This window comes from Nelumbo nucifera, chromosome 7 (genome assembly GCF_055504915.1).
Source record: "Nelumbo nucifera cultivar China Antique chromosome 7, China Antique-T2T, whole genome shotgun sequence".
NCBI lineage: Eukaryota > Viridiplantae > Streptophyta > Magnoliopsida > Proteales > Nelumbonaceae > Nelumbo > Nelumbo nucifera.
In genome coordinates, this window is record NC_142655.1 from 59470469 (window position 1) to 59497817 (window position 27349).

The window sequence follows — 27349 nt, forward strand, 5'->3', positions numbered from 1 at the left end:
CAGTTTATTTCTCAATGGGAAAGAATTCTTTTCATGGATACTGTAAATGATAATGAGTGAACGTCTTATGTAATCAGTATACTTTTTGTGGCATCTTTTTGTATAGCCTTTACTGGACTGTACAATCAGGGGGGTTTCTTTTGTATTTACTTTCTGTAATGAAATGCATCTTTTATCTTTCAAAAAAGTTATTAACTAACACATAAAATTTTGATAATTTTTAGTTTAATTTATTAATGATATTAAATATTCGAGTTTTACCAGAGTCTGATCTGTACCCAACAGATCAAATTTAGATCTAGACATATGCAATTTGGTTTGATCCATTTGCAGCTCTACTGGAAACTGCTATTCTTTGTATACCTGCGTCCTACTCTCTTTGGTGTAGGGGTTCTAGTTTTAACTTACTGAAATTCATATTATTGTTGCTGATGATAAAATGCTAACTGAGGTTGTGGCAATAGTTAGAATGGTATAGTATGAAGAAAAAATGGATGCTACAAACTGGATGGGATGCCAAATTAAGCACAATGGCTTCATCCTCTTCTTTGTAAACTCCGGATAGAGGCAAATTATAGGAAGACTCATGGTGGGGTGATAAGCCTTTAGAAGACTGTTAATCTAGCCTCTTTTCTATTTCCCTGTCTAGAAACAAAACCTATTTATCACTATCTAACTCCCTCTAGGGCTGGGCTGTCATGGGGTATTCAGTTTAGGTGAGGGCTTACAGACATATCCACAGCTTTGGACCTAATCAGTTCTTTGGACTTTGTCTCTCTGGGCTCATCCAAACCTCATTCTAGAATCTGGACACACACCCCTTCAGGTTTGTTCACCTGAGCCTCCTTTTTTCAAAAATCGTCACCTAGTCAAATTTCTCCTCTCAGACGTTCCTCGTAAAGGCAATTTGGATTCAGCTAGTTCCACTCAAGACCAGAGCTTTCTTTTGGGAGGTGTACCACCAAAACATTAACACTTGTGATGCTGTTGAAAAGAAGACCTTGGTGTTTATTTCTCCATGTTTGTTCCTTGTGTCATGCAAGCGGGGAATCTACACAGTATTAATCTCCTGCTAGTTTGTAGCTGGTATTTGGGAATGGATCATTGACCTATTTGGGTGTAGATGTAGAGGGCCTGATGACATTGAATCCCTCTTCAAGGGTTCTTTCTTTTCCTTATAATATGGAGATGCTTGAGGGCCACTACCCTATGGATGGTATTGGAGGAAACTAACAGCAGAGTATTCAAATGGAGGGAAAGGATTCAAGAAGCTGTTAAGAAATATATTCAAATAAAATCTGTGTGTTGGATTACAACTTCAAAGCTCTTTGTAGCTTTTTCTACCGAAGACATGCTTAGGAGATGGAGTGTGATAGTGACTACTCAAAGGAGCAGGGTCTCTATGCATTGGACCACACCAATAGTAGGAGAGGTCAAAGTGTCAAACTAAACTTTGATGGCTGCTGCTTGGGTAATCCTGGGGCATCCAGAAATAGGAGCATTTAGAGATCATAGGGGGATCATTTTTGGCTTTATTTTCAGGATCTATTGGTGAAGGGAAATCCATAAGGGCTGAGTTATTATCCTTGTTGGAATAAGATTGGCAAGGACAGTAAATTTGAGGAAATTTGTTGTGGTGGAATAATAGCTTGGGCTGTTTTGAAGCTTCTTGTGCATGACACGTTAGCATGGGTTTGGGGTAAAAGAGTACTTCAATCAGTATTCTTCCAACTGAGACAGATAAAGAACTAAATAGGGTAAGGTGTCATGTGCAGGAAGCTGCAAAACAGCCCAGGCTGTTCTTTCCAAACAGCAAAACCTTTCTGGGGGGGGGGGGGGGGGGGGGCTCAACACTGGTGATTGAATGGCTGCAACAGAAAAAACATGGCCCTTGGAAATACTGGAACTACTTGACGGAACTGAGAGCTTTGGCATTGGAATTGAACACACTTTTTATTTGGACTTATAGATAAGCAAATGTGCCGGCTGATGCCATTGCCAGACGTGGGGTGAAGAGAGCACAGATGTTTTGGTGTAACCTGCTGTAAGGAACTAAATGTAAGTGGATGGGAAAATGGCAGCTACGGGCTGCAACTTGGGCTGGAAAGGAGTTCAGACGGGCTCCCTACAGAGCGTGCCCTACACACGCCACACAACACATTGCCCTTGTGCATTGGGAACACCTCCAGTACTTGTCATGGGGAGATGTTCCCAATGCATGGGGGCAATGGGCTGTGGGGCATGTGTGTGGTGCACTATGTGGGGAGCCCATCTAATTTCCTGGGTTAGCTCAAGCCAACTCGAGCCCAGCCTGAAAAATCGGGTTGGGTTGAAGTTCGGGTTGTAAAGTATGAACCTAACTTAACTTTGGGTTGGGCTAGGGTTGAGGCCTTGCCGTCTTGGCCAACCTATGCATGTTGCATATGTGTAAATGTTCAACTATTCATCCATTAATGTATGCATCTAACTATCTATTTGCATGTATGTATCTATGTATGTCAATTTTAAATTTGAAGGTGAAATTTTTCAAAAGCATGATGACTATTATCCTCTTACATATAATAGTGCTAAAACTGAATTGACCTTAACCCTTACATTTAGGAAATAAGAACATTTGGCAAATAGTAGTAGAGAAGGCAGGCCAACCCGAACCCAACCCAAGCCCAACCAGAACCCAACCCGATCTCTACTCGATGGGTTAGAGTTAGGGTTAAGGGTTTTACAGCTTGGGTTGGGTTGGGGTTGACCTCAACTTGACCTAATCTGTCCCAACTTGCACACCAAATGCCAACCTCACTAGAGGAATGCACAAGTTTTTATTTGTTGTGGGATGCTTGGCAGATTGTACAAGCTATTATTTTACATACTAAATTTCTCAAAGTTATCAATAAGAAAGGAAGAAAAAAAGATGGATGTTACAAACCGAAAGAACATGATTCAATCCCAATCTGTACAAGCTATATAGCTATGCCAAAGATTATGTTAGTTAGTTGTTATGCACTATTGATTTCTACCACCCTGGATTAGCCATCATCAGTAGTAACTCTTGATTCCCTCTGTATCTCAAGACAATGGTGCAAATAGAGAGAAATATCCCAACTTCATTACATACTCGAGACAATGTTGTTAAGGATATTAGATAGCTGTTGGGAACAACTCCAAAGTGCATAATCCCTGCTGATAGCATTAGCTGAGTCCCTTTTGATTGCTATGGAAAAGAGGTAGCCCGACAAAGGAGTCACCTTACTAATGGGCTCAGAAAGAGCGGACTTAATATTGTTCTCTTTTTTCTGAAATGAAGTCCTAATATGTTGGCTCCTTGGTTCTTCATGGAGCATCCTTCAAGCTGCATCCAACATTACTCTTTGATAAAGTTCAGACCTGCATTCGAATTCTGTTAGAAATAGTAGTAGAAACAGGTTAGAGGAGATAGAAGAGAGAGGAAGAAAATAAGAGAAGAGAGGAGAAGAAGAAACTGGTTCGAACTAGAGAGCAAACACAAGTCTCTCCAGTTGGCCAGGTTATATTTATAGTTTTCTAAAATAAAACAAAAAGTCTGTTATGCCCCTACTTAAGTATGGGACACATCAGCACTTAAACATTACACCTCATACCGACCATAAATAAAAGGACTAAACTACCCATATAGAGTCGACACTAACACTCTACAATGCCATATCTGGGATCAATGGGATAGCTGGAATCTAGGGGATAAACCTTAGGGACTGATCACAAATGGGGGATGGACCATATTAGCTCTATACGGCTGCTGGTGCAACATGCAAGAGGGTGCAACATGCAAGGGGATGGACCATACTTTGGATGCAATTTGGCTTAAAATTTTGACTCTCCTTTATTTGGGTTTGGTAGATATTATGGAATGAAGAAATAATCAGGTAGTTATAATCATATTACTAATCAAATCTTTTTGGTCTATGCAGCCGAGTCTGACCAGGAATCCACAGAGTCTGATGACGAGTTTCAGATTTGTGAAATTTGCAATACTGAAGAGGTAACTTGTTTTTACTACTAAAAGGTTTGAATGCAGGTGCCATCTTCCATTTACTATCTTAATATACCACTTTACTTTAGGAAAGGAAAAAGTTACTCCAATGTTCCTGTTGTGGTCAACTGGTCCATTCTTCATGTTTGGTGCCACCTTTGACGGACTTAGTGCCAGAGGATTGGTCATGCCATTCTTGCAAGGAAAAGACAGATGAGTATCTCCAAGCAAGACATGTATACTTAACAGAACTTCTCAAGAGGTATCCAAATATATAGCCCCCCTGACATTCCCCCCCTTAATAATTGTATTTTATATACTGGTTAACTGATGTAGATGGGATTGACTATTTTATTAACCTTCATTAGATATGAAGGAGCTATGGAGCGTAAGTCAAAAATTTTGGACATCATTCGTTCCTTGAATCTTCCAAACAATCCTTTGGATGATATTATTGACCAGGTAATGCTTACACTACCTAACCTCTTTCTTTTCTTTATCGTATGCATGTTGGTTTGGTGAATTAGTGTTCAACTTGGTTGAAGTTTCAAGAGTTCAGATAACAATAAAATTCCATTGTTCTCCGAGTATTCTTTAGAAGAGTAATAAAACAAGTTTACTAATTTGTAAGTGTGGAAATGTACAAAAAAGGCCTGAGACCCGATATAAACATCATAGTGTACCGTCCACTATACCCAAATACATACCCAATAGACCTGCATTTCAATATTGTTAAACTCCGCAATTTATGTTTCCTGGATATGAGAAGGACATGGGTGGAGGTTTCAGAATTTACACTAAGAATTGAAGTATATGATATGCATATATGCATATATCTCATGCTCAACTTGCCCAAAATACTGCCCAGATTAGGCACAAGAAGAGAGAAGAAGAAAGAAGAAAGAAAGAGAGAGAAAAGAGGAGAAAAGGAGAGAAGAAAAGTCTGGTTCGAATGAGAGAAAAATTACCTCTTCCATTCGGCCAGACATGTTTTATATTACTAACATAATGGAAAAGACACATGTGCCCTTACTTAAGTGAGGGACACTAGTTCTAATATAATATTACAGATCAGCAATCTCAACATAAGTATAAAGACAGAAATACCCCTACATACTCGATACTAAAACTCCCCTTCAAGCTAGTGAGTATATATCATATAATCCCAGCTTGTTACATATGTAGTCCACTCTTCTCCGACTCAACCCTTTAGTAAATAAGTCTGCTCACTGGTTCCCTGTGTTAACATATGCAGTGTCTATCACTCCATTCAGCACTTTCTCTCTTACAAAGTGACAATCAACCTCTATGTGCTTGGTTCTTTCATGAAACACCGGATTAGAAGAAATATGAACTGCTGCCTGATTGTCACAGTAGAGCTTCATTGGAGTGTTAACATTGTATCTTATCTCCTGTAGAAGGTTCCTCAACCACACTAATTCACAAGTAGTATGCGCCATAGCTCTATATTCTGCCTTTGCACTGCTTTTCGCCACGTATGTCTGCTTCTTACTTTTCCATGTCACCAGATTACCCCTAAGAAAAGTGCAATAGCTTGTGATAGACCTCCTATCATACATAGAACCGACCCAGTCAACATCAGTATATCCTTCTATTTCAAGTTTTCCACCACTTTTGTATATCAAACCACGACCAGGAGCCCCTTATAAATACCTCACAATTCTTAGAACCACATCCCAATAAGGAACCAGAGGTTTCTGCATGAACTGACTTGCCACACTAACTGCAAATGAAATATCTGGCCAAGTAATGGTTAGGTAGTTCAGTTTACCTACAAGTTGTCGGTATCTTCCAGGGTTTTCAAATACTTCACCCATATCACTGCTCAACTTAGTATTTGTTTCCATAGTGTTTCAGCTTGTTTAGCACCTAACAAACCTGTTTCCTCCAGCAAATCAAACACATATTTCCTCTGACACAAATTAATAGCATGCTTAGACCTTGCTACTTCTATCCCCAAGAAATATTTCAATTTACCAAGGTCCTTTGTTTGAAAATGTTCCTGTAGAAAAGTTTTCAATTTACCAATTTATTAAGGTCCTTTGTCATTCCTGATAATAACAATATCATCTACATACACCACCAATAGGATTTTTCTTACCTGAGAGTCATGACTGAAGACTGAATGATCAACTTGGCATTGTTTCATACCAAACTTCTTTACCACCTCACTGAACCTACCAAACCATGCTTGAGGAGACTGTTAAGCCCATAAGTAGCCTTCTTTAGTCTGCATACCTTACCATCCTCCCCTGAGCAACAAACCCCAGTGGTTGCTCCATATAGACCTTCTCGAGCAAATCACCATGCAAGAAAGCATTCTTGATATCAAGTTGATAGAGGGGTCAATCATACATAGCAGGAAGAGAGATCACAACACGAACCGAACCTATCTTAGCAACTGGAGAGGTGTCTGTGTAGTCAATGCCATAGGTTTGGGAGTACCCTTTTGCAACCAATCTAGCTTTTAGGCGCTCTACACTACCATCAGGTAAATACTTAACAGTATAAACCCACTTACAACCGACAACCTGCTTCCCAGAAGGAAGAGTGGTGAGGTCCCAAGTATGATTATGAGTTAGAGTTGAGAGTTTTTCCATTGCACGACACCACCCTAGAGAGGCAAGGGCTTCTTGGACATCCTTAGGGACAACAACAGGGGATAACAAAGAGATGAACTGGCGATGGGAAGCGGAAATGTGAGTGAGTGAAACATAATTAGAAATAGGATGAAGGGTACAAGTGCGTTTAACTTTCCATAAGGCAATGGGAAGATCAAGATCAGATACTGGGTTTGGGGCTGGTGTGGAGACCACTGCCGGATCTATCGACTTGATGGAGCTGGAGGAGTAGCAGCCGATACATGTGGGTGATGTGTATACACTTGACAGATAGGTGACCGTTCAACAGGTGGTGGCACTGGAGGCAAGGACTTGGTCACAACTGGAACAAGGGGAACAGAATCCACAACTGGAAGTGGAAGTGGAGGCGGTGATGAGGAGGAAGAAGCATCACTGGACCCCAAGAAAAACAGAGTAGACTCAAAGAAGATAACATCAGCACACACAAAGCAACATCGAGAACTAGGATGATAACACTTATACCCTTTCTGGGTCCGGGGATGGCCAAGGAAGATGCACTTAATGGATCGTGCATCTAACTTGTCCTTCCCAGGGCCAAGATTATGGACGAAGCAAACACACCCAAAAGCTCGAGGAGAAATAGGAAACAAAGACAAGGTGGGAAACAAGGTAGTGAATGGGGAATGACCATCAAGGATAGACGTAGGCATCCGATTAATCAAGAAGCAAGAAGTAAGCACTGCATCACTCCAAAAGGGTTTGGGAACATTCATGTGATGCATGAGGGATCGAGCTGTTTCCAAAAGATGACGATTCTTTCTCTCAACCACCCCATTTTGTTGTGGGGTGTAGGTACATGAGGTCTGATGTATAATGCCATGTTGGTCCAAGTATTTTTGAAATGATGAAGAGAAATATTCACGGCCATTATCGGAACGGAAAATTTTAACATGAACACCAAATTGGTTGCGAATCTCAGCATAGAATTTTTGGAAGATGGTAAACAATTCACTCATTTCTTTCATTAAATAGAGCCACACCATCCTTGAATAATCATCAACAAAAATGACAAAATATCTATATCCATTGTCTGACATCACTTTATAAGGACCCCAAACATCTAAATGAACCAAAGAAAAAGGACTCGACACATAGTTTTCAACCCTAGGACTAAAGGGAGCACGATGATGTTTCCCCAAATGACACAACTCACAATCTAAAATAGAAAGCTGACTCAACAAAGGAACCAAAGACTTCAAAACTTTCAGCGAAGGATGACCAAATTGACAGTGCCACTAGAGAGGAGAGAGAGATGACTGGAGAGCTGTTGATGTTCTTCCACCACCATCAAGATAATACAATCCACCAGCTTCATGCCCTCCACCAATCTTCATCCCCGTCTTGAGATCCTGAAAAACACACAAAGGGTAAAAAGTAATAGAACAATTGAGTGACTTGGTCAACTTACTAACTGACGTAAGGTTAAACGAAAATTTAGGGACATACAAAATGGAGGATGTGGAACCATTAGCAAGGGTAACAGATTGTGATGTTGAGCAATGAGAGAGGGAGGAAAACACACCTGGAATTCCAATCATGTGATTGGAGGCTCTAGAGTCAATAATCCAGGGATTGGGTGTGGATGCCAAACAAGCCATACCTGAGTGTGCGAAAGTAGCCGTGTTTTGCTGAAATGTGGATTGGACAAACCTCTCATACTCATCACGGGGAACACTCACCATCTCCTTCTCGGGAACATCTGTGGATGTAGGAGGCATCTGATCAGCTGAACGACTCTCCTGTCTGAAACTGGTGTCACTAGTCATGGCATGATTGGCCCAAGTTGAGGGTGGACCATGCAACTCATAGCAATAATTAATGGTATGTCCATTCATACCACAATGAGTACATCTCCTCGGACCCGAGCCATGTCCTCTGCCTCGGGCTCCCCCTGAATCTCTACCTCCAGTACGACCACCACCATGGTTATATGTAGGTCCACCACCACCACTCCGGCCATATACCGGACCACTGCTACCACTACGGCCAGACTGATCTCCCCAAGCTCCACCTCTAACACCACGACCCCTTGATACTGCAAAGGCTGATCTATCAGAAACATTAGAGTTCTCAGTAGATCCAATAGAAGTCCTCCGAAGTTGAGCAAACACCTCTTCTAAGGAAGGGAGAGTTGACCCTCCTAGTATCTGAGCTCGCACGGGTTCATACTCAGATTTCATTCCCACCAAAAATCGAGTCACATCAAGTTGTTCTCTCTGTTTTGCTGAAGTTTGACATCAGAAGTGAGGGGGTGATAAACATTCAACTCATTACGAATGTTTCTCATACTAGCATAGTACTCCTCAAGACTCTGATTGCTCTGTTGCGGATTAAAGTATTCCTGATACAGTTGATATACTCTGGTTGTATTGTCTTGACCAGAATACAACTTCTTAGCATGGTCCTACACATCTTTGGCAGTGCCAAGAAACATGAAATTTACACTAATCTTGGATTCCATACTGTTCCATAATCACGTGATAATCTGTGCATCCTCTTGTTCCCAGTCATTATACTCATGAGAATCAATGGAGGGTTTCTCCTCCCTTTTGTGTTTCACCTTCTTCTTTGCCTTTAGAAAAACTTCTAAAGATTTAGCCCAAGGTACATAATTCTCTCCATTCAGTTTAATGGAGGTCATTTGAACATTCAGGTAGTCAGTAGGTTTCATCACATTAGATTTTCTATCACTACTATCTCCCATTGCTGAATTCTGTTATTACTGAATTCGGCACACTACACACTACTTGATCACACTGATCACACTGGTTTCAGCACTTGTTATTGCTGAAGATTGCACTTTTTACACCACAAACCCTACCCCACGACTACCTGAAATCTCACCACACTATATGAGGACTACTCCCCCTTCGAATCACACGAAAAAACAGCATAAACCCTAGCACACTATAGTCTGAAATCCCACCATATGATCTGAAACATACTTCCTATTTGATTCATAACAAAAATATGCATAGAAATCTCTTACCTCATCACCTGAAAAAAAAACACACAAAAAGAAATCAGACCACACAAGACACCCACTGCACCACACGAATCAACCCTCTTCTCTTCATCGATTAGGGGAGGGCTTCTTAGAAACCACAGCAACCGACCATGAACAGCACAACTGGAGGCATAGAGACCTCCAAGGGAAGAGGGCGACCACTCCTTTTCAGCCCTTTCCCTTATCTCCAATCGATGGCAGAGAAATCAAGAGAAATCCCTAGACTGAGTGCGCAGAAAACAGAAATCTGGGCAGATCCGAGTTGCTTAGTTGTGCTCTGATACAATATTATGCTTTGGCCTGCCCTTGAGTTCTGTTAGTCTGATAACAGCCAAGAAGAGAGAAGAAGAAAGAAGAAAGAAAGAGCGAGAAAAGAGGAGAAAAGGAGAGAAGAAAAGTCTGGTTAGAATGAGAGAAAAATTACCTCTCCCATTCGGCCAGACATGTTTTATATTACTAACATAATGGAAAAGACACATGTGTCCTTACTTAAGTGAGGGACACTAGTTCTAATATAATATTACAGTTCAGCAACCTCAACATAAGTATAAAGACAGAAATACCCCTACATACTCGACACTAACAGTTCTTAATTCTTATGATGACATCTCTTTGATGAATTGTTTATCCACCTTAATGTATTTTGTTTGATTATGTTGGTTAAGATTGTGGTGGCAATGTGGTTGTTTCAATACAATTTTATTGGGTGTCTAATTGAAAAACTTAATTCACTAAGCAAATCTTTCAATAATGTTGCTTAGAAGTTAGAAACACCATTAGGCATAGCTTAATACTTTACTTTCACTAGATGAGTAACAGCTGGCTATTTCTTACTGATGCAAGTAATAAGGTTCCCCCCACCCGAGTTAAGGTAGAATACACAGAAATAGAATGTTGATTTGCACATGTCTATCAACAACTGTGTATGCTATTGTGCCAAGAAGTTCATGGTTAGGGAATAAAAGACCTTTTCCTGGAGAAGACTTAAAAGTATCACAAAACCCTTTATGCTGTCTAGATAAACAAGTTTGGAGTATCCATATGCTGACTAATCCCACCTGCAACATAGCCTATGTTTGATAGACATACACAGTTTTTTATTTTCTTTTAATAATTTATTAATTTTTAAAGAAAAGTCGAACCGTATCAGATCCGACTTACCGATAGGATTCGAATTCAAATCGAGTCCTATCAGATCCTATCGCTTCGGATCGAATTCGAATATGATCCGATCCCTTTGCATCCCAAGGGGGGTCTGAAACCATATGGGGGAATCCCATTCCCTCAAGAATGGGGATGAGAATCCCATTACTGCCAAGCAAACAGTAGGAAAAGTGAGGCATGAGCCTCATTCTGTTATTTTTATCATTCTACAATACAAATTAAATAATAGGTATACCCCTGTTTGTGTACTCTCTATAATATTACTAACTAACCCCTGTCAAACCAAGTTATTGACAAAAGCAGGAAAAAGAAAAATAACAACCATCCAAGATGCCTTAAAAAAAGAAGTGTTAGGTGTCATGTTTATGCCCTTTTGCTTATGGTTTATTTGTTTATGTTCTGTCCCGCCTTTTAAGGGCAGAATAGTCATTCTATTTATAGTTAGGTATTGATTGGTTGGATTTCTTCTCTCTGCCTCTCTTTTTCTTTTGTACTTGTAGCTGCTTTTCAGTCAGAACTAGACTATGTAATATGGTATCGGATCAATTTGAAGATCACAATGTTTGGGTTGCTCCATTGCAAACTGGGTGACTAGGGTTCAAATCTTGGAAACAACATCTCTATATGTGCAGGGGTATGACTGTGTACATCTGTCCCTCCCCAGGCCCTGCATTGGTGGAGCCTTGTGCACTGGGCTACCCTTTTATCAATTTGAAGATTGCAATTTCTTCAGGAAGCATTTGAAGCTTGTGGCTCTTCTAGTTGGTGTTTTCAACCCATGGTCAATCCAGCCAGTTGGAATACTTGACTTGTCATGTGGCAAGAATTCTAGGTATGTTTCACCACTGAACCACATGCGTACCATTGACTTGGTCAATGATCTGGTCACCTGGCTGGTTGAACTATTGAACAATTTTGCATGGTCAGAAGGTCATGGGTTAATAAAAATAATTTTTGTTCACACTTATTTTTGTTTAGCATGGTGAATTTATGATATTAAAGATATGCCCAATTTTTTTTCTACAAAATTTCTGTATTATTTTGCAATATATATTTTCTATATTTTATTATTTAATTATGATGTCACAGGTTTACCCATTTGACCTGGTGGTTAAGATGGTGACCTGCCCTCTGGGCGGAAAATAATTTTGTTTCTAGGTTGGTATTAAAAACACTGCTTCTAGTAGTGATTTCAGTTGCTTTGTCTTCTCTCTTTGAGTTCTTGGCTGGGCTGAACCCTGAATTCGACATTGCTAGGCAACATCTCCTTTCTAGAGAAAGTTTGACTTTTTCTCAAGCTTATGCCTTTTGTCTCTAGGGAGGAGAGCAGGAGGAATGCCATGTTGAGACAGCCTGGGATTGATCAGTTAGCTATGGTTAGTACAATAAAATCTAAGCCAAATGGAGACAGGGGGAGTAGTGAGGTTAGGAAGGAGGACAAGAAGGATTTGGTGTGTGACTATTGCAAGAAGACTAAACATACCAGAGACAACTGTTGGAAGCTTTACCCTCATCTCCACCAGCTTGGATCAAGAACAAGAAGGGAAATGCAAATGTGGCAATTATAGGAGACCATTTAGGACCCCTCTCCTAGGTTGATCTGGAGTCCATTGCAATAACAACAGTTGGGATTGAATTGGAAAAGTATGAACAACTTATGAGTAAGAAGGATTCAGTCAGTTCTAGTTCTTCAGATAGATTGGTGGAGAGTGGTGCAAATTATTCTATCTGAGCATGTGTGGAGTCAACCCTCTTTTGGTGGCATTGATAGACCTGTGAGGCTGGTCGTAGTGGATCAGACAATGGGCCTGTGTTGTTGCTGATGGTGGAATAGGTGGATCAAATGACATCAGAAGAGGGTTAGGTTGTGAGTTCTCCTCCCCAAAACACTCCCCCTGAGGAGAACAACCCAAGAAAAAGAAAGTAGACTCAAAAAATGTAACATCCATAGTAACAAACCTGCTCGCCGACACTGGATCATAACAACAATACCCCTTTTTCTGAGTTTGTGGATGTTGCTGCTTTCTTTTTCTTGCGTGGTTCTCCTCAAGGGGAGTGTTTTGGGGAGGAGAACTCACAACCTATCCCTCTTCTGGTGTCATTTGTTCATTCATTTGATCCACCTATTCCACCATCAGCAACTATAGTTCAACTGCCTGATTCACTGTAGACAGCCTTACAGGCCTATCAACACCACTAGAAGAGGGTTGACTCTACACATGCTCAAATAGAAGAACTTGCAACACTCTCCCTTAGTCCATCTGAGATTCCAAGTTCGAATAATACAATTTCAGGTATTTCCCTTGAGCCTAAGCCTGTTATTTCCCCTGATAATGATGCTTCGGTACCTAAGATTGTTGTGGCAGCTGATCCCTCTGATCATGATCTTCCCATTGCACTTCGCAAAGGGAAGATGAAGTATACAACCCGTTGCATTTCACATCTCTCCTACAGTGCCTTATCACCCTCCTACCGTGCTTTCCTTTCTTCCTTGGATTCTGTGTCTATACCTAAGAATGTCAGTGAGCGTCTCTTCAAATTTGAGTAGAAACTAGCTATGAAAGAAGAAATGGAAGCCTTGGTGTTTCAAAACTACTTTGGGTGAAATCTCTATTGAGTGAGATTGGAATAAAAGCGGAGGAGCCCATGTTGTTTTATTGTGACAACCAAGCTGCAATCAATATTGCCCATAATCCAATTCAGCATGATTGGAGTAAACACATTGAGGTTGATAGGCACTTCATAAGAGAAAGGGTGACTCTATTGAGTGAGATTGGAATAAAAGCGGAGGAGCCCATGTTGTTTTATTGTGACAACCAAGCTGCAATCAATATTGCCCATAATCCAATTCAGCATGATTGGACTAAACACATAGGCACTTCATAAGAGAAAGGGTGACAACTGGAGAAGTCTGCTTGCCTTATGTCTGCTCTGAACTACAATTGTTGTGGTCCCCACTTCACAAGCTTGAATACAATCTACGCAAGTTGGGAATGTGTGACATTTACTCCCAACTTGAGGGGGAGCATTGAGGTTTTAGACAAATTATGTAGTCTATAGTAGTAGTTTTTGATTATTTATTGTTTAGATAGGAAGTGGGGACTACAACACTCTTGGTAAGTCCTTTTTGAGCAGTTATTTTAATTGTTTTATGCTGTTTTATGTGTTAGCCACCCTATAAGGGCATATTGGTCTTTGTACTTTTTATTATTTGACTATAAATAATAGTGGAGAGGGCTGCCAGCATTATTGCTCTCTTTTCTCTCTCAAATCTCTTCTCTTCCTTGTGGAATCCGAGTCAGAATCTTTCTTGTTTTTTAGTTATTTATTTTCTTATTTAGGCTGTGATTATCTTCCTTTTTTAGGCTGTGGTTTAATTTCTTTTTTTTAGGCTAAATTAGTGGGTTAGTTTCCTAGAATAGCTCCTAGATTGATTCTTAGAAGTTGTATATATTTGTACAGATCTTCTCAATGAAATTAGAACAAAAATCTTTAAACATTTGTTTCTGTTTTCATGGTATCAAAGCCTGTGACGATGTTTGGAACTAGCCATTCTTCATCAACAGTGGACTCGACAGCAGTAGATTCAACCATGAATGCATCGAGATCCCTTGGAACCTCCTTCACCACCTCTGACATAAGCCATTCTCTGCAGATTACCCAACACAAATTAAATGGGTTCAATTTTCGTGAATGGTTTCAATCCGTTTTGTTAGTGATTCGAGGAAAAGGAAAAGTGGGTTACCTTACTGGTGAAATCCCTCCTCCAGCGAGCAGTGATGCGAGTTACAAGACTTGGGAAGCTGAAAATTCCATTCTCATGGCGTGGTTAATCAAGTCCATGGAGCTGCAAATAGGACGCACGTATCTATTTTACAAGAATGCTCACGAAATATGGAAGGTTGTTCAGGAGATGTACTCAGATCTTGGAAACACATCTTAGTGTTTTGAAATTCGTTCTCTCCTGCGGAACATAAGGCAGGGATCAAATACTGTACAATCAAGTCCTTGAGAAAGATCGAGTATTTGATTTTCTTCAAGGACTCAATAAAGACCTGGATGAAGTACGAGGTCGTATTCTTGGAATCAAACCCCTTCCTTCACTTCATGAGGTGTTCTCTGAGGTTCGACGAGAAGAAAGCAGGAGGAAAGTCATGCTGAACCCATCCTCACACGGAATCCTAGAGGAACAATCTCAAGGATCTGCACTTGCATCTACTCGGTCTCGACCTCAGAAGAAAAAAAGAAAACCACTAGTGGTGTGAACACTGCAAAAAGCCGTATCACACAAAGGAGACTTGCTGGGACATTCATGGAAAACCTCCAGATTGGAAACCACAGAATCAGATAAAAGGCAACCTATCAGCTCATGTAGTCGACTCTGCTGAGACAAAGAAGCCTAACACAACAGCTTTCACACCGGAACAAATGGAGATTTTAAGGTCTCTTCTTCACCAGCAGCAAATTTCTAAGGCATCAAGTTCTACATATACAACAGCAATTGCACAACGAGGTAATATCTCATCATCTCTATTATCACGAAAAGATGATCTCAATGACCGGATTGTTGACACCGGTGCATCAAATCATATGACAGGACATCATACATCTTTTTTGAATTATAAAAAATGTGATGGTGAGATAAGTCTTAGTGGCAAATGGGAATACAATAATTGTGGCTGGAGTTGGAGATGTTTTTTACCAAGGACTTTATTTGAAATCTGTTCTTCATGTTCCGAGTTTAAGAGATAATCTCCTTTCTGTTAGTAAGTTAACTAAGGATCAAAATTGTAAAGTAACATTTCTTTGTAATCGTTGTATTTTTCAGGATCCATCTTCGGGGAAGATGATTGGCAATACTAAAGAACGACATGGTCTCTACTATCTCACTAATTCTTCTCCAAGCCCAAAACCACATCTATCTCTTTCTGCCTAGTTCGTTGATTTCGTATGTAATTCTATGGCACAAACGCTTAGGACATCCTAGTTTTCAATATTTGAAACATTTGTATCCAAACTTATTTTTCAATAAAGATCCTTCTTCTATCCATTGTGAGTCATGTATTCTTGCGAAACAGTCCAGAAAAAATTATCCTATTCACAATTACAAACCTTCCAAACCGTTCCATCTTGTTCATAGTGATATTTGGGGAGCATCACGGGTTGTGGATTTAACAATCAAGAGATGGTTCATCACCTTCATAGATGATCATACTCGTGCTTGCTAGGTCTTTTTCTTGAAGAACAAATCTGATGCCGGGTATGTGTTTCAACATCTCCATAAAATGATAAAGAATGTGTTCCAATGCAACATTCACATACTCCGCTCAGATAATGGAGAGTACTTTGCACAGATTCTTGGAGATTACCTCATTCAGAATGGCATATTTCATCAAAGCTCATGTACATCTACCCCACAACAAAATGGGTTTGCAGAACGAAAAAATCGTCATTTGTTGGAGGTAGCTCGATCACTCATGTTTGCTAGTGCTGTTCCACATCTTTTTTGGGGAGAATTTGTATTAACTGCTGCCTATTTAATCAGTAGACTTCCATCAAAACCCCTCAAATTTCGTACATTAGTCAGTTGTCTCCAAAAAGAATTCCCTCATATTCGTTTACTCAACTGTCTCCCACCAAAAATATTCGGGTGTTCTGTGTTTGTTCATAATACCAGTCCTACTCGGGGAAAACTTGATCCAAAGGCCATCAAATGTATCTTCATAGGATACTCCCACTAAAAAAGGATATAAATGTTACAATCCCGTCACAAAAAAATTCTATGTATCCTATGATGTTACATTCCTGGAAGATCAATCATTCTATTCCCATGATTCTCTTCAGGGGGAGAACTTAATTGAAGATAATCATTGGGATCCTTCAATATCTCTTCCTGTGTCTTTGCCCCAGTCTCCATCAGTGTCCACTTTACCATCCTCTGAGTCTCCACCATTACCCCTACCAGATACAACCACAGGTCTCGGTCAAGGGGGAGAATCAGTCCAACAACAAAGTGAACTAATTGTTTACTCAAGGAGGCCCCGTGTTACTCGACAAAACCAATCATCGGAACCTATGGCGGATTCACCACAAGATTCACAAAAAGGTGTTGTTACAATTGATGATCTGGATGTTCCCATTGCTATAAGAAAGGGGGTAAGATCTTGTACTCAACATCCGATTTCAAATCATTTGTCATATTGCTATTTATCTAACACTCATAGGGCATTTGTATCTCAACTTGATAATGTAACAATTCCTACAAATATATATGATGCCTTGAGAGATTCAAAATGGAAGGCTACTGTTTTGGAAGAGATGATGGCACTAAATGACAATAATACATGGGAAGTTGTAAACATGCCTGAAGGGAAGAAGTTAGTGGGTTGTAAGTGGATTTTTACGGTGAAAGTAGGCTTGGAAGGGAAAATAGAGAGATACAAGGTGCGTTTGGTTGCTCAAGGGTATACGCAAATATACGGGCTTGACTATGAAGAAACTTTTGCACCAGTTGCAAAATTGAATTCTATACGGGTTCTCTTGTCTATGGCAGCCAACTTGGATTGGGAATTGCACCAAATGGATGTTTCAAATGCTTTCCTAAATGGAACTCTTGATGAAGAAGTAGTCTACATGAAGTTGCCTTCTGGCTTCGAAGACAAAGAAAAACCAGGATCAGTGTGTAAATTGAAGAAGTCTTTGTATGGGTTAAATCAATCTCCTAGGGCATGGTTCATTCGATTCAGCACAGTTATGAAAAGATTTGGATACACACAAGGACAGGCATATCACACCCTATTCGTAAAACAGTTAAGGGATGGAAAAAAATCAATCTTGATTGTGTATGTTGATGATATTGTAATCACAGGTGATGACAATGATGAGATTACGAATCTCAAGGGCCTACTACAATCTGAGTTCAAAGTTAAGTATCTTGGAAAACTTCAGTATTTCCTTTGGATGGAAATTGCTAGAAGCAAAACTGGTATTTTCATTTCTCAAAGAAAATACATCCTAGATCTGTTGAAGGAAACCGGGAAAAGCTTGGTTGTCGTCCAGCTAGCACTCCACTGGAGAAGAATTGGAAGCATAAGATCTCTGAGAATGATCCTCTAGCTAACAAAGAGAGATATCAACGTCTTGTGGGAAAACTAATCTATCTATCACTTAGTAGGCCCGATATTGCCTATAGTGTTAGTATAGTTAGTCAGTTTATGCATGTTCCAACCGAGAGACATCAGTGTGTTGTTGATCAGATCCTTAGATATTTGAAAGGAACTCCTGGCAAGGGTATTGTTCAAGAAAAGTGATAACCAGTTAGTTGAGGGATTTGCAAATGCTGATTGGGCTGGTTCGGTTGAGGACTGTAAGTCTACTACAGGATATTGTACAAAGGTTTGGGGGAATGTTGTTACATGGCGAAGTAAGAAGCAAACTGTTGTGTCCAAAAGTAGTGCAAGAGCAGAATACAGGGCAATTGCACAAGGGATTTGTGAGTTAATATGGCTTGAACGACTACTGTCAGACTTAAATGTTTCCACTTGATAGTCCAATGAAACTGTATAGTGACAGTAAGTCAGCAATATCAATTGTACACAACCCTATTCAACATGATCGAATGAAGCATGTTCGCATGACAGAAATTTCATCAAATCAGAGATCGAAAGTGGAAAAATTTGTCTATCCTATGTGCCATCTGGTTCACAGGAAGCAGACATCCTCACTAAACCATTACTTAGGGTCGGGCTTGAGACAAATGTATCCAAACTGGGAATGATTGGTATACATTCACCAGCTTGAGGGGGGGTGTTGGAAAGGGATGACGAGGATTATTCCTTGTGGAATCCGAGTCAGAATCTTTCCTGTTTTTTAGTTATTTATTTTCTTATTTAGGCTGTGATTATCTTCCTTTTTTAGGCTGTGATTTAGTTTCCTTTTTTTAGGCTAAATTAGTGGGTTAGTTTCCTAGAATAGCTCCTAGATTGATTCTTAGAAGTTGTATATATTTGTACAGATCTTCTGAATGAAATTAGAACAGAAATCTTCAAACATTTGTTTCTCTTTTGAATTTCAGCACCTTTCTACTTGGACAATAGAACCTGAATAGAATTCTTCTTAGTCACAGATGCAAAAGTCTCCTAATAATGTATTCCATATGCTTGCATATTTCTTTTAGCAACTAGTTAGCTTTGTGTTTTTCTATTGATCCATCAGCCTTGTATTTTACTTCAAAACAATTTTATCAATGCGGTGGAGTGTTGGCTAGTTGTCTAGGCTTCCCTAGTTAATGTGGTGACCAATTTGGTAATAAAATATGCATTCCAAATTTAAGATATTGATGCAATCCCATAAATAAGTTAATACAAGCTAAAACAATGCAAGAAAAAGAATGATATTGAACTTTTTTTTTTGATAAATGAGAGTAATTTTGTTAATTCAAATAACGAAAATACAATCAGCCTAGGAGGATGATATTGAACATTTAATTTAGTTGAAGACAAAATTTCTAAAGAAAGTGTTCAACGTTGACTATTTAATATGCCCCTGTATTTGTAGCAACTCCATATCAACACACTATTGATTAGAAGAAAACTCAAAAGAATTCCTCCACTGCCTTATTCTATTTTATGCTTATTTTTTTTTCTATTATATATTCTATCATTGAATCATGTTCCGTCGCAAGATTTAAAGAAACATCATGAATATAACAAATATTCAACAGTATTTCAAATAATTAGAGATACAATCAAGAAATAAAGCTTTAAAATGACTTTTTGGTTGATTAGATTGACTAGTCATTAATCATTAATCAATTAGTCAACCTAGTCAATGCTTAGTCGTTCCAGGTGATCACATCATGAGTATTGACCAACTAGTTAGTGATGCAGTTTTCCTGGCCTTCAACTGACTAGTTAGTTGGCTTGTTGATGCTTTAATAAATAGTGAAAATAGTAAGGCTGACCAAGATATTTCATAGAAGTATGTTGGCTGTCAGATCTGGATATTTCATAGGGGTTACAAGGATTCTCAAGAAAGTTAAGTGGCTGACAAGAAACATGACAGTAAGCTTTCAGTGGGTTAGATCAGCAAATGCTATGGATATGGTTTCCTGGCCTTGGCAAGCAGACTTGTCATCACTTACTGATATCCTGCCTATTTGTTTCAGAGATCTGGTGTTGGTTTTTCTCTCCTTTTGGTTGCAGGTGGACCCCCCCTCCCGCCGAAATGTACAAAGCCTATTCCATTCCACTTCTGTTAGGGGGTTGAAGAAGAGAGGGAAACTTCTGTGGAGATGTATAAGAGCAGCTATATGTTGGACAGTCTGTGAAGAAAGAAATAAGGGTGCCATCATTGAATTAAGACTTTGAAGCTCTTTGAAAATTATTCAGAAGGAGACATTATCAGGAAGTGGAAAGAAGTGGCTTGGTCAACTCCAAGGGAGATTTCATCTAACCCATTTTGGTCTCCTCCAGCTTTGGGGTTCACTAAACTAAACTTTGATGGTAGTAGCGAAGGAAATCCAGGCCCGTCAGGTATAGGGGGAGTTTTCAGGGATGGAGAAGGTCGAATTATTGCCTTGTATTCTGGTTCTATTGGATGGGGGATTCTCTTAGAGCTGAAATATTGGCTGTTTTGGAAGGGTTAAAAAGAGCCCAAGAGTTGATCATCAGAAAACTGATGGTGGAAGGTGATTCTAAGCTGGCTGTCAATTGGCTGTGAAGGATGATGTTAGTTTGTGGAAATTTCTAAATGAGAAAAAGAAAGTTAGACAGCTCATTCAAAACATGGAAGTCAAGTTTCAGTAGACTAAGAGAAGTGCCAATTCCTTGGCAGATTCATTGGCCAAACAAGGGGTGGGAAGAGTCAATTTTTTCTGGGCGACATTGTAAATTGAACTATATTTGTTGGGAAGGTTAAGAGTTTTTACCCCTCCTCTTGTACTTTTTTTCTATTAATATCTATTAATAAAAGTTTCTGTTATTTATCAAAAAAATGTTTTCTTTTCTTTTTTTTGATTTTCACCATAAATTCTGAAAATGTCCTACAATTAATCCAAAGGACTTGGCTTATTGCATCGTTGGGTTTCTCATACACCTATTTAAAGGTGTTTTCAGGAAACCAATTATTTTATTGATTAAAGAATATAAAAATATTTATAAAAATGAAAATTTGAAAAAAAAACTAAAAAACTAAAATGTGTGGGGTAAAATGTATCAATACACCCCTGCCGATACAATTGGATGTATTGATACTTTAAACCATGCTTGTATTTGGTACCATTGCTGTCTCTACCTTAAATGTTTTGGCCCTTTTGGGTTGATCAATGCAAATTAGTGAGAAATATGTCTTGTCAGTTGTCGCATCACATAGGTGAGTCAAACTAGAATATGCATGTCTAGGACTGATCATTGATGTTTTTAGTCGAAATATCAAATGTACAGTTTCAGGTAGAAACATTAATTTGTATCGATTAACTGAAAGCATTTCAGGTAAAAAAAATATCTATCTGAAAAATTTGTATTGATCAACCTAAAATGTTTCAGGTAGAAACAGCAATGGTACCAAACACAACCTTAATGTGTATTATTAAAAACTCCTGAATTCCTCTCCCTTGATCTGGAGCTTTTTTTGAACAGGAGCAGACAACCTGTACCTGTTCTGATAACATTTTCAAACCTGCTGATCGACGAGAATTCCCCACTCTTGTAATTAACTTGTGTGTTAGATAAAAAAGAATTTGAGATGATCAATCTTATTTCACTCTTGTAATTAACTTGTGCTAGATCGACGAGTAGGAGATTGTTAAATGAGTCAAGAACAGAGCCGTTAGGTGTAGATAGTGATGTAGGATCTTTGTGATTCAGCATTTTTCTTGCAACCAACTTAAGTCTAGATGTGTATCGCAAACAAAGAACTAACAGAGAAAGGGATTGAAATAAGATGAAAACCCTAGGCAATCACACCTAAGGGTAAGGGAAATTGCACCCCCAACTTGGCAATCACACCAATTTCTGTAGAGAAACTTTCTTGTTCATTAGCAAAAACTATCCCCCAAATGAGTCGTATAAGTTTAATAAGAAGTAAGCTTCCAAAGGAAGAAATGTAAGAAAACATACCCCCCTAAACAATTGCAAACATAAAGCCAAACAAAGGGAAATTACTAGACTATGACCTGTTCCCAAACATACCCCCCTAAACATACAAAATTACAAAAATACACTTGCTGTCCAGAAATGTAAGAAAACCAAATAAGTCCTGTCTTGCAGCAAGCTTAACCACACAAAGAGCATCTTAAGGTGGATTGAAGACTCTAGGGCCTTCCCCAAGTTGATCTACTGCTAACCCAGCTCCCATGTGGGCCCACATCTTCTAATGATGCCAAATGAGCATAGGAGCAGCTTTGGTTCTCTTTTGATATGCCTTAAGTTGATCCCATCAGATAGAATAGTTGGCATTAAACAGAATGGAATGGTGAAACAGGATTCATATAGCTGATCTTATATAGTTGGGATAAGGCTTTTCTGGTTCATCTTTTACTGCTTTATCTTAAATTATAATGGACACTAGCCACCCAATTTCTACTTTTCATGCAGCTTGGAGGACCTGATAATGTTGCAGAAATGACAGGCAGACGAGGCATGCTTGTAAGAGCCTCTACTGGTAAAGGTGTTATTTATCAGGCACGGAACACGTAAGTCTGGATTTTTTCCTTCATTTCTCTAGTTTCTAACAATATGATGTAATTGGTTGAAATTGTAAGTTATTTTACAGAAAGGACGTGGCCTTGGAAATGGTTAACATGCATGAGAAGAAACTATTCATGGATGGTAAAAAGTTGGTTGCTATAATTTCTGAAGCTGGATCTGCTGGTGTTTCTTTGCAAGCAGATAGAAGGGCTTTAAATCAGGTAGAATGAGTTGACTCTTGACCTTAGTAACTACTGGAAGTGAATGCTTTTTTTTTGTCTTGTTTTGTTTTTCTATATCTTCTACTAGAAGATTCTTGACCTTAGTAACATAACTGATGGTTAATAATGTGTTTGGATTCAGCATCCCTTCTTGAGTTGAATGTTTTAAACTTGTGATCTCTTTTGTGCCTGTTGGCTTTTACATGCCAGAAAAGAAGGGTCCATCTAACTCTGGAACTTCCTTGGAGTGCTGACCGAGCAATTCAACAGTTTGGACGAACTCATCGTTCAAATCAAGCTTCTGCACCAGAGTATAGGTGAGCTTATCACTTCCTTTTATACATAATAGAGTATTACATATATTCATAAGTGAAATGTATAAAAGAAAGGATTGATACACAGAGGGTCTAATTGAAATTAGTTCAATGAATGACTGCTCCTCTACCCCCAAAAGAAAGGGGAAGAGCAGAGGAAAGGAGACCTGCCAACTACCATCCCAAGGTAGTAACCAAAACTTGAAGCCAAAATAAAAGAAAGGATTGTATATGCCAGCATATACAATATAGTTTTGTTTTCTACTATTCATTTGTTTCAAGTTGCCTTGGTAAGCATTTCCAGCTCAGTGTGGCCTGCAAATTTCTGGGCTTGGCGTGGGTTTTATGTTCAGACCCAGCTCAGCATGCAATAGTATAGTATAGTATAGTATAGTATGATAATATGTTATATGTATATAAATTATAACACATTTATACATATGTTATATAGTATATAGTATACAATATTATAAATATTTTTTGTAATAAAATGAAATTTAATGAAAGAAAAAGAGAATGATAAAAGGTGGCCAAAGATCACCTGAGAGAAGAAGATTTCCAACCCCAACACCCCTACAAAACCTATAAAAAAACAAAACTTCAAAAATTCTACCCACGTCAACTTAAAAACATCACCACAATTAAAAACTGACCACAAAAGGAAACAAATGTTATAAATATTAAATGCCATATATTTAATGGCAGAGGCCAAAAGTTGAGGCAGGTACCTCTCTCATTGTATCTTGTTCATTTTAGTGCATCTGTTTTAATATTATCACTGATCACATAAAGAAACATATCTTTTCTAGATATATTTCATTTGGAGCTTCCATATCTTATCATTGAAGGTTTTATTAATTTTTATTTGAAGAATGTTGTATTCAAATTTATCATTTTTTTATGTAGCTATTTTACTTTGTAGAAAAGTATTCTCTTGTCAGTGAATGCATAGTTTGGTGTGATAGGAAATTAGGAGGTTATGAACGCTAAGGACAAGGATAGACATGATTGACATGGATCCTTGGAACCTATGGTACCATTTAAGAGAAGCCATGATTTTGCCAACCAATCTGTATTGCTTGTTCAGCTGGATGCCAAGGTCTGCTAACAGTTTGGAAGATAATTAACAAGGATGGGAGTGAATAGGATGGAATTGGAGTGGAGTTACTGGAGTATTCTGGGTCCAGGGGCAGCAATTGTAACTTAAGGTGTTGGTTTCTTTTTGTTGGTGCTGTCAGTGATTTACAAGGTGTGCCTAAGTGCACAGTCGAGGCACGTTTTAAGGTATGCATCTCGCCTAGGTCCTAGGCACAGCATTTTCAAAAGGCACGTGCCTGGTGCACCTTGAACTTTTGCCCAGGTGTGTGTTTTTTGAAATTTGTGCATTTTGCCTTTTTTTTTAATCCTAGTGGCTAGGTCGAGGACTCTACCCTTAACTCCCAATCAATCCCCTTGAGGCAAGCCCAAACATGTTCTTACAAAAATAGTTTTATAATTTCAGTTAACCTTTAAAAATATTTTTTATTAGGATGAGTGAATGAATAAAAGTAACAAATAGGATGTTCTTGGAGCTTCAAGGGTCTTGGTACAAAGGTGGCTCTTAGTGAATTGAAGTAATGCAATTGGGAAAAAAATAATGTGATTGAATGTTATGTTTGATTTATTTTTACATTTTCATTTTATATTTTTACATGACTGAATGTTTTACTTTTTTTTTTCGCATTTTTCTGAATTTTGGCATTTTTTGCTGCTTCGAAAAAGGCACGCACCTTGCCTTATGCCTTGTGCCCCTCAGGCACAAAATGCACCTTGCTTTTTTGAGACAGTGGGCATTATCATATTCTATCATAGGGCCACCCTAAATGCATTGAATTTGGGGGTTTGTATAATTTTAAAGGAAAATACGCCTCTTAGAGATGTCCTGACCCAATTCCTGAAACTTTTCATTTTAATCCTAGTGTATCAGCCATTTAAAATGCACAACATGATAATTCGTTGTATTGTTTGTATCAGTACTTTGAACCTTGGTTAGTGATCCAAAATAGTAACTGACATGGCTTTTAGTGTTAAAAGTAGATTTTATTGGCATAGAGCAGAACGCAGGAGCATGTTTTGTGTAGCAGAACTTCCATAGGTGGGAGTGGTGGTGCTGTCAATTATGATAATTTTGATCAAATTTTAACTTACATTCAACATATGCCTTTTATCCCAAACAAGAGAATACAATAATTTATGTTCTAGAAGGAAATGCTTGGTAGTTTTAGTTTCTTGTTTGGTGTTTTTTAATTGGTGTTGTTTTAGTTACTCGTTACAATCTTCTTATTCCCTAATATTTAAATCCTGTATATATTAATTGATCTAAGCAAATGCATATTAGACCAGTTTGTCTTATTCAGCTGATTATATCTGTTGCACTCATTTCTTCCAGGTAATATGGGCATGCCATTCTTGTCTGACCAGATTCATTTAGTCTCATGTATGATTTGCAGGCTCCTATTTACCAATCTTGGTGGTGAACGCCGGTTTGCATCTATTGTTGCAAAGAGATTAGAATCACTTGGGGCTTTAACACAAGGAGACCGAAGGTAGGTTTGGTAGTATTTTCAATTACTGATTATTGATGAGCTTTGAATTTGTGTTTTGCATTATTGTCCTCAAACAACTGAACTATGTCATGAACAAAACGTGTCCTGAATATTTAGCTTTATGTGTTGCAGAGCAGGACCATCATTGAGTGCTTACAATTATGATAGTGCTTATGGAAAAAGGGCCCTGATGATGATGTATAGAGGAATCATGGAACAGGTTTTATCATCTTGTTGTTTCAATATTAGTATTTCCTTATTGTGCACTAGCAAAGCAATGCTGAGGTATGAATTGACTCGTGTTTAGTTTTTCAGGATTCCCTACCAGTTGTACCTCCAGGATGTTCATCTGAAAAGCCAGAAACCATTCAAGATTTTATCATCAAGGCAAAAGCTGCTCTTGTGTCTGTTGGAATAGTCAGGGACACAGTTCTTGGTATCTTTCTTTTTCCCACCTAAGCTATCTGGTAACATTAAACTAATTGGCTCTTTTTTTTCGATAAAGAAGAGTGACAGAACATTTCTTTCTTAAGAACATTCAATAAAGATGGTCTAAATTGAAATGGTTTTTCTTTCATCGGTTTCATTTTCCATAGTGAAGTGTTTTCTAATGCTGGAATCCTTGGCTTGATTATAGCCCTTGGACCAGCATTTGTAGGAATTCTTTGATGATATGATGCTCTTTTTCTTTTTTTTTTATTTTAATTTTTAACATTCATTGTTATAGGTAATGGAAAGGATTCTGGGAAAGTTTCCGGCCGTATAGTTGATTCAGACATGCATGATGTTGGCCGTTTTCTCAATCGTCTATTGGGACTGCCTCCTGAGATCCAAAATAGGTCTGTCATCAATTGGTTGGACAGCTGATGTGCTTGTAGTGAAAAATATTCTTGGATTTACAAATTTTAATGCTACCATTAAATTACAGGCTTTTTGAGTTATTCGTCAGCCTTCTTGATCTTCTAGTTCAGAATGCACGCACTGAAGGTCATTTTGATTCAGGAATTGTTGATTTGAAAGCTAATGTTATTGAATTAAAGGGGACCCCAAAGGTTATTTCTCCTACAAGAGCTCCTGCTAGCGTTGTTGCTGCCTGTTGCTCTATTTATTAATTTTCTTCTTTTGCAGACTGTTCATATAGATCATATGTCTGGGGCATCCACTGTACTATTTACCTTCACATTGGATCGCGGAATCACATGGGAGGTAAAAGATTTGAGTCTACCAAATATCTGGTGGTCATAATGCAAAAAAAAAAAAACAAAGAATTATTCATGACTTTCTTCTTCCTTGTAGTCTGCAAGCACCTTGCTTGATGAGAAGGAGAAGGATGGGCTTGGTTCAAGCAATAACGGTTTCTATGAATCTAATAGGGAATGGTTGGGAAGAAGGCATTTCCTATTAGCATTTGAAGGGTATGATGATTAACTTTTTTACACTTACGTTTTGTACTGGAGCTCTATAGGCACTTTTTTCCTTGTTATCAAAAAGGAACTGCTAATAGGCAACAGGATACCTAGTTGCCTAAGTGCCTAGCTTACAAACGAGACCTATAATTTATAGATATGATTTGTATTTACTGTGGCATATTTTCACTTGTTATTTTGTAGCAAAAAATGATAAAATAAAACCAACAGTAATGGGTTTTACATATCGAAATACATAAAACCATCATAACTTGATACTTTGGTCATAATTTTAACAT

At 38.6% G+C, this 27349-nt stretch overlaps 1 protein-coding gene across 2 annotated transcripts in view; it reads left to right on the plus strand.

Annotated features, from left to right (window-relative positions):
* EMB1135 (RING/FYVE/PHD zinc finger superfamily protein) overlaps window positions 1–27349 on the plus strand; it is a 104678-nt gene that overhangs the window by 56688 nt on the left and 20641 nt on the right. For both annotated transcript variants that reach the window (XR_735563.3, XM_010262504.3), the window contains exons 15-27: window positions 3942–4012; window positions 4093–4265; window positions 4372–4465; window positions 22432–22529; window positions 22610–22745; window positions 22956–23062; window positions 25549–25644; window positions 25777–25864; window positions 25960–26080; window positions 26372–26483; window positions 26573–26696; window positions 26773–26850; window positions 26941–27059. Coding sequence is in view for 1 of the 2 variants with exons in the window: in XM_010262504.3 (XP_010260806.1) it covers window positions 3942–4012; window positions 4093–4265; window positions 4372–4465; window positions 22432–22529; window positions 22610–22745; window positions 22956–23062; window positions 25549–25644; window positions 25777–25864; window positions 25960–26080; window positions 26372–26483; window positions 26573–26696; window positions 26773–26850; window positions 26941–27059 (1417 nt within the window). In the remaining variant the exon portion in view is untranslated. The remainder of the gene's footprint in view (window positions 1–3941; window positions 4013–4092; window positions 4266–4371; window positions 4466–22431; window positions 22530–22609; window positions 22746–22955; window positions 23063–25548; window positions 25645–25776; window positions 25865–25959; window positions 26081–26371; window positions 26484–26572; window positions 26697–26772; window positions 26851–26940; window positions 27060–27349) is intronic.